This window comes from Blastomyces gilchristii (assembly GCF_000003855.2).
Source record: "Blastomyces gilchristii SLH14081 genomic scaffold supercont1.20, whole genome shotgun sequence".
Classification (NCBI taxonomy): domain Eukaryota; kingdom Fungi; phylum Ascomycota; class Eurotiomycetes; order Onygenales; family Ajellomycetaceae; genus Blastomyces; species Blastomyces gilchristii.
This window is the reverse complement of record NW_003101663.1, coordinates 619,600-629,987: the sequence shown is the minus strand read 5'-3', so window position 1 is coordinate 629,987 and position 10,388 is coordinate 619,600. Positions and strand designations below refer to the sequence as shown.

Sequence of the window (10,388 nt, the reverse complement as noted above, 5' to 3'; positions counted from 1 at the left end):
CTTTAATTCTTTATTTCTGTAGAATTGATCTCTGCTGTAAGCAGTTTCTGAATATACTGAGCATATTCATTCTTCAGTTATAGTTTAGATAATCTGAATAGAAGATCTTATAAAGACTTATACTCTGTTTTCTCTTATATCAGGTCTTTCACAGTGCTTCTCAAAGCTTATAAACTCTTCAGATTATAGATATTCTCTTCAAGAATTCTTATAGAAATCTTCAGAGTGTTAACTCTCAGTGTTATAGAGAGTAGTTATACAGACTTCTTTTCTTTCTTCTTCTTCTTCTCTTATAAAGAATTGAGAGACTCTTCAGTCAATCTCTTTATAACACTTAGTTTAAGTATCTTATAAAGCTTTTCTGTCTTCTCTAGTCTCTCTGTGTCTATTATTCTGATCTTCTTAATATAGTCTGATCTGTGAGAGAATCTATCTACTGAGTTCTTAGTTCTCTTGATATGTTCTATCTTGAATCAGAATTCACTCAGTCTCTGAGCTTAGTGAATCTATCACTGTGAGAGTTTCTTGATTGAAGTAAACTATTATAAGCTATCATGATCAGTTCTAATAGTAATCACTATTATAAGATTCTCAAAGTAGTAATATTAGTAATGAAAGAATTTCACTATTATAAGAAGCTTCTGATTATGAATGTTATAGTTAATCTTCACAGATTATATCTTTTATAAGAAAAAGATCACTGAAACTCAGTTCTCATTTAACTGTAGTTATGAGACTATTTCTGAAATTATAAAGAAGAAGATATCTGTCTTCAATCTGATTAAGAGTAAAAGATTAAAATGAAATAGTATCACTATATCTGTAAATATCTGTTTTAATCTTATAAAGACTCTGTAAGCTTCTGAGATAAGAAAGTTCTCACAGTTCTTTCTTCTTAACAATCTTTTCATTCTCTATGTATAGAATGACTTCTTCTTATTTTCATTCTTCAGTATGTCTGTAAGAGCTAAGAAGATTCTCATGAATACAAAGATAAAGTATCTATAGAAATTCACAAAGCTCAGAAAGATCTGAATCTCATGAATACTAGTTAACTTCAGTCATAATAGAATAGTCTTAACTTATAAAGATTTCATCTGAATATTATCTGCAGTGATTACATATTTTAGAAAATTAATTCAATAAGCACTGAAGTTGTACTTTATAAACTTAATATACAGTTCTGCCTTATCTAAGATCTTTAATATACTTTATACATACTCAGTGTGTTCTTTCTTCTTTATAAAGTACATCATCACATCATTCAGATATATTATTACAAAGATATTCAGATATACATGAAGTGTTTTATTAATGAAAGACTGAAATATTATAGAGATATTAGTCAGATCAAAAGACATCACTAGATATTTAAATAATTTCAGTGCAGTTTTAAAGACAGTCTTTCATTCATTCTCAGACTGTATTCACAGTTATGTATATATATTAATCACATTCAGTTGTGTGAATATTATAGCTCTTATAAAACAGTTGATTATATTCTCAATCAGAGACAGAGAATAACAGCTCTTTATTATCTTGAAGTTCAGATCACAGTAGTCTACACACAATCTCAGATCTTTATTCTTCTTCTTTATAAATATTACAGAGGCTTCTACAGAGATCTGTGAAGATTGAATAAAGTTATTCTTCAGATTCTTCTTCACATAGGTTTATAAGACCTCTGTCTCATAATAAGAGAGCTTATAGATTAATTCTCAGAAGAGTTTCTACTCTTCTATTAAATCTATTATCAGATTCTTTTTACAGTGAGAAAGAAGCTCAGCTGTTTTAGCTGAGCTGAATATCTCTGTAAGATCTCAGTATTTCTCTAATATCTGAAGCTTAGTTTTCATAACTGTGAGATTCTCAGACACTTATAAAGTTATTATATAGATGAGCTTGTCTTCTCTAATTAACTCTGTAGTATTAACTGATTCTATCTTTATAAGTGAGTCTATCAACACTGATCAGAAGTATAAACCTGACTTATAAACAGCTATATATGAATTATGTCTTTGAAGTCATACAAGTCTTAAGTACATGTTATCTGTGATATTCATGATAATCATAGTTTCTATAAATCTTCTTCAGGTTTCAGAGAGATCTTGCAATTTAAAAATAACTCTTATAAGTCTCTCAATTCTCAGATCTGAGTTCTTGCACTCTGCTTATTATAAGAGCAGATTCTCAGTCTTCATCTTTCAGCTTATTCACTCTGTGAGCTTTAGAGATATTACAGTAACCTGAGATTCTGAGTTCATTAATACTTTTCATACTTATAGAGCAGCAGTACTGCAGTATAATCTCTCTCTATGAGTAAGTATTTTCATCAGAGAAGTAACAGATTCAGGTATCAGCTTTAAGACTCTTAAGAAGACTGTTACTGACTCTGTCTGTGACTTCTCAAATTTCTATTTTAATTTGTTTAAATAGTTTGTATAAAGATGTTCTGATTTAGAATAGATAAAGCAGAGTTTCTTTTTCTTAGTCTCTCTATTATACACTCTATTTATAGAAGCTTATAAGACTCTTTCTCTCTGCTCAGCAGTCAGATGTGAATCTCTCTATATTTTATCATCTTTTTCTGATAAATCTGTTCTCTGTTATTCTGACTCTTACAGAGCTAATCAGTGATCTGCTCTTCACAGATCTGTAACTCTCACAGTGATTTATAAGTGATGAATGAGAGTTATCAGTTTCTTCAGAGCTAAGAACTTAGAGTCTTACTCAATGAGTTTATTCTGTATATCTTTATTCAGTCTCTTCATGAATATTATTATTCAGATCTTATTTCAGAACTCTGTTTTCACAGATCTTAATTCATATTATAATTTCATGAAATATTGTAAGTAGTCTTCATCAGATTTCTTATCTCTTTTTCTAATATTAGTGATTATGACTCAGATGTTCTCTGTCTGACTTATAAAGTCTCTTAACTTATTCTCTAGATAAGTCTTAAGAACAGATCAGTGAGATCTCTTATAATTATTTTCTAGATAATTTAGCCAGTTCTTAACTTCAGTGTAATAGAGGTCTGTTATTATATAGATAACAGCTTCTTCATCTTTTATATTACACAGCTGAGCTTGTGAGTCAATTTCAAATACAAACTTGTAAAAGCTTTTATAGATTGTAATTTAATAAGTAGTCTTAAGTAGTTGCAGCTTAAGAAAGTTTCTTTTCAGTTCATAGATATCTCTGAAGATTATGTCTAGAAACTCAGTTCAAGAGTGTTTACAGACAGTAAGCATTTCTCATAGAAAAATAGCTTAATTCTGTGAGAGATGCTCAAGAATATTCTTCACTGAGATTGATTTATTCATGAGTTTGAAGAATTTCTCTGTTACAGATATAGAGAATGATGTTCTGTGAGTAATTAATAAGTTCTCTGAGACTTCTTTTATAGAGATTATTCATGATTCAGATAGCTGCTTCTGAGTGTCTGCAGTAGAATTTACAGAGATTAAAGTATATAAGTTTCTAGTTCTTTCAGTTATAACAGGCAGTTGCTGACTAACTGAGCTTGAAATATAAGAATAAGTGCTTACAGACAATTATTCAGGTGTTTGCAGCTTGACATGATATATACTGTTAACTACTAGAAGTATTCACAGTAGAAAGATAAAATATAGAGATTAAATATATAATAGCATTCAAGCTGAGTTATAAATAGTATTCACAAACTTCAGTCTATATAGTTGTGTGTAGCCAAGGGCCGCTAGCCCTATTGATTACATGAGAGATAGGAATAGAGATAAAGAATCCGCGAGGAGCGGGATTTCTTACAATCTCTTTCTGTAAGCAAGTATTTTCATTAAGAAAGTAATAGATTCAGATGTCAGCTTCAAGACTCTTAAGAAGACTGTTACTGACTCTGTCTGTAACTTCTTAAATTTCTATTTTAATTTATCTGAACAGTTTGTGTGAAGATATTCTGATTTAGAACAGATAAAGCAGAGTTTCTTTTTCTTAGTCTCTCTATTATATACTCTGTTTATAAGAGCTTGTAAAACTCTCTCTCTTTACTCAGCAGTCAGACATGAATCTCTCTGTGTTTTATTATCTTTTTCTAGCAAATCTGTTCTCTGTTATTCTGACTCTTGCAGAGCTAGTTAGTGATTCACTCTCTACAGATCTATAACTCTCACAGTGATCTGTAAGTAATGAATAAGAGTTATCAGTTTCTTCAGAGTCAAGAACTTAGAGTCTTACTTAATAAGCTTATTCTATATATCTTTATTCAGTCTCTTTATAATATCATATCAGATCTTGTTCAGAGCCTGTTTCACAGATCTCAATTCATATCATAATTTTATAAAGCACTGTGAGTAGTCTTTATCAGATTTCTTACCTCTTTTTCTAATATTGATGATTATAGCTCAGATGTTCTTTATTCAGTTTACAGAGTCTCTCAACTTATTCTTTAGATAGATCTTAAGAACAGATCAGTGAGATCTCTTATAATCATTTTCTAGATAATTCAGTCAGTTCTTAGCTTCAGTGTAATAGAGATCTATTATTATATAAATAACAGCTTCTTTATCTTTTATATTACACAGCTGAGCTTGTGAGTCAATTTCAAATACAAACTTATAAAAGCTTTTATAGATTATAATTTGATAAGTAATCTTAAGTAGTTACAGCTTAAGAAAGTTTCTTTTCAGTTCATAGATGTCTCTGAAGATTATATCTAAAGACTCAGTTTAAGAATGTTTATAGACAGTAAGCATTTCTTATAGAAAAATAGCTTGATTTCATAGAAGATGCTCAAGAATGTTCTTCACTGAGATTGATTTATTTATGAGTTCAGAGAGTTTCTCTGTCACAGATATAAAGAATAATATTCTGTAAGTAATTAATAAGTTCTCTGAGACTTCTTTTATAGAGATTATTCATGATTTAAGTGACTGCTTCTGAGTGTCTGCAGTAGAGTTTATAGAAATTGAAGTATATAAGTTTCTAGTTCTTTCAGTTATAATAGACAGTTACTGACTGACTGAGCTTGAAATGTAAGAATAAGTACTCACAGATAATTATTCAGATGTTTGCAGCTTAATATGATATATACTGTTAATTACTAAAAGTATTCATGATAGAAAGATAAAATATAGAGATTAAATATATAATAGTATTTAAGCTGAGTTATGAATAGTATTTATAAACTTCAGTCTATATAGTTGTGTGTAGTCAAGGGCTGCTAGCCCTATTGATTACACAAGAGATAGAAATAGAGGTAAAGAATCCGCGAGAAGCGGGATTTCTTACATAATCTTATTATATAATTATAACTCTGATCTCATATAATACAGTAATAATCAGTTAGTAATTGACTTTTAATCTTTCAATTCACTCATTTATTCATTCATTCAGCTCATTAATTAATTAAAAAGCATGTATAACTGATTCATAATTAATTAAATAAATAGATAAATTCATATAGAATATAAAGAGATATTTTACAGAATTTTAAAATATATTAAGATAAAAATATTTAATAATTGATTTTAAATTAATTTTAAATTGATTTTGAATTGATTTTGAATTAATTATTAATTAATTATAGTAATAAAAATAAATTCAATCTATATATTTAAGTAATTAATAATTGATTGAAAATCAATTAATAATCAATTCAGTGTAAATTATATAAATACTTACTTTATTATTAAATTCAAGAATAATTTCAGTATTAAATTAATTTTAAATTGATTTTAAATTGATTTTGAATTAATTATAGAATTGATTATTAATTAATTATAGTAATAAAAATAAATTTAATCTATATATTTAAGTAATTAACAATTGATTGAAAATCAATTAATAATCAATTCAGTGTAAATTATATAAATACTTACTTTATTATTAAATTCAAGAATAATTTCAGTATTAAATTGATTTTAAATTGATTTTAAATTGATTTTGAATTGATTGTAGAATTGATGGTAAATAATTGAGTGGTTTCAAATTACAAGAAAAGATGTATTGAGCGAGGTCAGGTAGTGGCACGGGCCACATTTGCGAGGTCAGCTTACATAACGAGGTCAAGTGGCGCACTTAGCGAGGTCAAGTTTTCTGTATACACCAAGCTAGCAACCTTTCAATCACACAAGCTTTACACCTTCCACAAGTTCCGCATACCCACCGCAATACAATCCACGTGTCCCAACTCCATTGGCCGGAGGAAATGCCAGATACCATGTCAGTGCAGGGATGACAGTGTTATCGATTCGCTGAGGGCTATGCACGGATCTTGCGAAGCTCAAGGTAGGTGGGGTAATTACGGCGCTTCCAGCATTGGCTGGGCTGATAAAGCGCTGTGATATTCCACAGATGGAGACGTTTCGCTTTCCATGGTCATTATTTCTAAGAGAGCAGAATTGATAATGGCCAACACTCAGAGACTTCTGGACTATTTGATGGTGGCACCGCCGGGGCTCCCTACAGAAGAAACTAACAAAACGTCCAACACGACAAATGACCAATATAGTTGGAGGCAGATCAACAGCGTTTGGTCAATGGTCTGAATTCACCTACGCCCATATTATGCAGCTTTATGGGACCTTGCTTCAGCAAGTGCAAATTGAGAATGAACCAATGCCGAACTCTCCTCCACAGCCTATAAACACTGAGCCGATGTTCGCAGTCCGTTTCACTACCTATGTTCAAAGTTGACTACGCCGTGCGCTGCGAAGCAGTTTCCAGCATCTTGCACCTCAGCTTGCCAATCTGCATCTTACTCTCATCACAGTTGACATAGGTGATGCAGCTCAAATTATCAACAACTTCCGTCCTGATATCGCCTTTTTCCGAGCCGGCAGTACTCTCAACTCCTCCCCAAATCGCTGTCCAGGAGACCTAAAGGTGTCATGGAAATGGGGATCTGACTGGGCAGCAGCGGAGTCGCAGATAGATCGCACGGAGTATTTGCAGGTTCTGTCACAGATCAACTTCTACATGAAACAGCACAACGCGCGGTACGGCTTTGCCCTAACTGATACTGAATTGGTCCCTATTAAGAGACTCGATGCGAATGGCAACCTGTTGGTAGCACGGGCCATACCATGGGAAGCAGGAGGGCCTGGGCGTTTGACCGTTCTTATGGGACTTTGGTATCTCGGGATGTTGGGTGCAGTGGATGATGACTGGCAGCTTCTATAGAACACTACAGAGGTTGTATATTGTGCGACATGCTAGGGCGTTAAAAATTTCCAGAGCTCCTGCCTCTCCTCTCTCGCTCTCATTTTTTGTTATACCACGGCTCCCTAAACTATTCCGACTACTGGGTCTACGATCGTTTGGGTAGGTACAATTGAAATGGAAAGAGTGTAGAGATGAGGGATGCGAAAAATTTATAGCTTGGTACACGAATCGCTTGGTCTTCGTGAGACTTGACCAATAGACAGATACATACTTCCTGGTTCCTCACTATCGGAAGGGTGTGATGCTCTTGGGGTCGGTCTGTATGCGTGTGTGGACGAACCGTCATCCTAGTAATATTTTGTATTCGGGGGGAGACCCTGTTTCTGATCATCTGCCTGTAAAATCTGTCAGTGGCAAGGAAACAAGGAGCAAACATTGTCTGAGGCACCAACAAGTTTCACTTCAACACTCTCAACCCGCCTAGTTTCAATCTCAATCCAGCCATGTTCCCTATCTTCAATGTAGATGCTATCAGGGTAAGTGATTGCAACATCAAAATCTATCCACACAACTCTTTCCGGGTCGTCAGGAACAATCATAATATTTTTGGGATAAGGGTCATTGTGCTCAACCAAAGCTGAATGTATCTGTTGAATGTCTTTGACTGCCTTGGCCATTCGCTCTTTGCTATAAGTGATGCAGTTCATTATCAAAGGATTCAGCAGGTATTCCATCAAAATTGCACTTGAGAGGCCAGCGTCGTGTTGAAAGGCATCCAGATGAGGGACAAGGGCAGTTGGGTGCAAGGATAGTGTGTATCCATAAAACTGTGGCACATAGCCCCTGTCACATATGCCAGATCACTTGAGGCTGCAATAAGCCCGGATTTCGCAGCGAGCGCGATTCAAGTCACGGACCTCATCATCAGCATACCCAGCATCTTCATCATTGTGGAACTAGACAGGGTCAGAGCTGGTGCGTTTGAGATGCACTGATAACCAAGGCACCTACAACTTTCAGAACGCGGGGCATGCCATCATAGTTCACATGGAATATTGATGACACCTCTGATGTTTTCAGCTCTTTGATAAACTTGATCTTTGTGGGATCAATCTCAATCCTTAAATCGTCGTCGAATCCGCTCGCCTCGTAGATGGTACCCTCTGGGCCGCGAGGCAGACTGGTGCGCCCAGGCATGAGGGCGGGTAAGAAACCGAAGATAGCCAGGTAAGTTCCAGATGTTGCCAAAACATTTGGAGCTGTATAATGAATGACCCCCGTTACTTCCCCGGTGGAAGAAGGTGAGATGCTGAATGTGAAGCGCCGTTTCGCAAACTCGTCATCCAGGCGTCATGTCCGGAATTAGGTTGTTCCCGGCTGAGCGCCAAGTTGCCACATGTCATGTGACTGAACCGAAAAGGGAACAAACTTCTTTGTGTAATCGTAAAAAGGCTTACTGATGTTCTTATTTAATTTCCCCCATCTTGTCCAGCCCGTTGCTCCTAAGATGTCACGCGGGAAACATGGTCCAGCATGGCGCTTCCGGCTGCGATTTACATATTTTCCCTTGCTTCAGGGACCCTTCATTTTCACTCTTGTTGTCTTATGTTATGATCTTCTTCACTCTTCCTAGATATTGGTAGACTATAAACTGAAATAGTTTTGACATGTGATCTCCCCCCACCTTGAATAGCGGGTGGGAATTGGCCGACCTTGGAAGAGGAGGTGTACGTAAATACAGACAAAACCAGGCGATTGATCTTGGAGGATAACGTTGTTGTGTTGTGTTGTAATCTAACTACGCGAGTTACCTAAATGAATAGGTTGGGGTGGCACGTGACTAGGGTAGGTGTAGTAATCATTACAACACAACAACATTATTCTTCAAGAGATTATGAAGCTCTTCACAAGCAATGAATAACTGCAATAACATGCTAAATTGACATCTTCACACATTATTACAAGTGTGTCTAGATAATTTATTAATTAATTAGATTAATCTAAGATCTGAGAGAATATCTGACTTAATAAAAGAATACATGTCTTCAAGATAAAGAAATAAGAAAATGTCAGAGTAGTAAACATAAGATCACAGATTACTGTTAATATTAATAATAAATCAGAAGACAGCTTCTGAGATGTTTAAGTCAGATAAAACTATCACAGAGAAACAGTCTGATAAGTTTAATAAATATAAAGATTTAATTAAAGATATCAGTGAGATATCAGATAATATAAGAGACTTAAATAACTGAAATAATAATAGCTTAGTAAGTGAGAAGACTTATATAAGACTAGAAATTACAAGACTTCAGTATAAGATTAAGTAAATAAAGATTAGTAGAGATAACTCTATAGATAATAAAATAGAAGTAGATCTAATAAAATATCTTTAATAAAAAGAGAAGATATTTATTATAATAAAAGTTCTTAAAGAATTTAGAAGTTAAGTAAAACTTATTAAAAGATTAATAGTTCTCACTGAATTTATTAACTACTTAATATAAAGAGAGAAAATTCTTTTAACTGTAAAGTAGTCTAAAACTGATAATATTCTTAAAGATAATAATCTTAATAAGAATATTACTATAAATATATAATATTTCTGAAAAGAATATAATTTTTAATTATATAATTATATATGATTTACAATTATCTTACAGATTAAAACTCATTTCACTATACTTAAGAAGTTTAAATTATCAGCTTATACTCTATAAACTATTATAGAGAATAACTTTTCTGAAAGATCTACTATATATAGAACTCATTTGTTTAAAGAGCTTATTAAAATAATCTTTAAAAGTAAAGAATCTGACAGAGCTTTTATTAAATAATTAATTATTATCAGAACTGATTATATTCATCTGAGATATAAGATTAAAGATATTATGTTTTTTAATAGATTACTAATAAAAGTTAATAGAGATTGAACATTCTTTATAAAGAATAGAATGAATCAGATTGATAAGAATAATTCAAGATCTTTAGAAAAAGACTTTATAAGATTATACTATAATATACTTCTATAACTTTCTACTGTAGAAAATAGTAGTACTGAATTCATGAAAAATCCTGCAAATAACACTCAAGATAAGAATAAGAAAGATAATGATAAGAACAAGAACACTGAATTCAAATCTGAATATAGAGATAATGATGTGAGAATCTGCTATTATTATTAAAAGATTGATCATATTCAGACTGACTGTTAAAAGAAATACTCTGAGAAACATTCTTTGAAT

At 32.8% G+C, this 10,388-nt stretch overlaps 2 protein-coding genes across 2 annotated transcripts; one reads left to right on the top strand and one right to left on the bottom strand.

Annotated features, from left to right (window-relative positions):
- Positions 1–6,477: 6,477 nt before the first annotated feature.
- On the top strand, positions 6,478–7,161 carry BDBG_07781 (uncharacterized protein; the record flags this gene model as incomplete). Its single annotated transcript, XM_031723251.1, has 2 exons — positions 6,478–6,638; positions 6,699–7,161. The coding sequence occupies 2 exons, from the start codon at positions 6,478–6,480 to the stop codon at positions 7,159–7,161; spliced, it is 624 nt and encodes a 207-aa protein (XP_031580377.1).
- Positions 7,162–7,490: 329 nt separating this feature from the next.
- On the bottom strand, positions 7,491–8,340 carry BDBG_07780 (uncharacterized protein; the record flags this gene model as incomplete). The annotated part of the gene is made up of 4 exons (XM_002621895.2): positions 7,491–7,538; positions 7,596–7,970; positions 8,061–8,099; positions 8,155–8,340. 4 exons carry the CDS (start codon positions 8,338–8,340, stop codon positions 7,491–7,493), a joined length of 648 nt encoding a protein of 215 aa, XP_002621941.1.
- Positions 8,341–10,388: the final 2,048 nt, after the last annotated feature.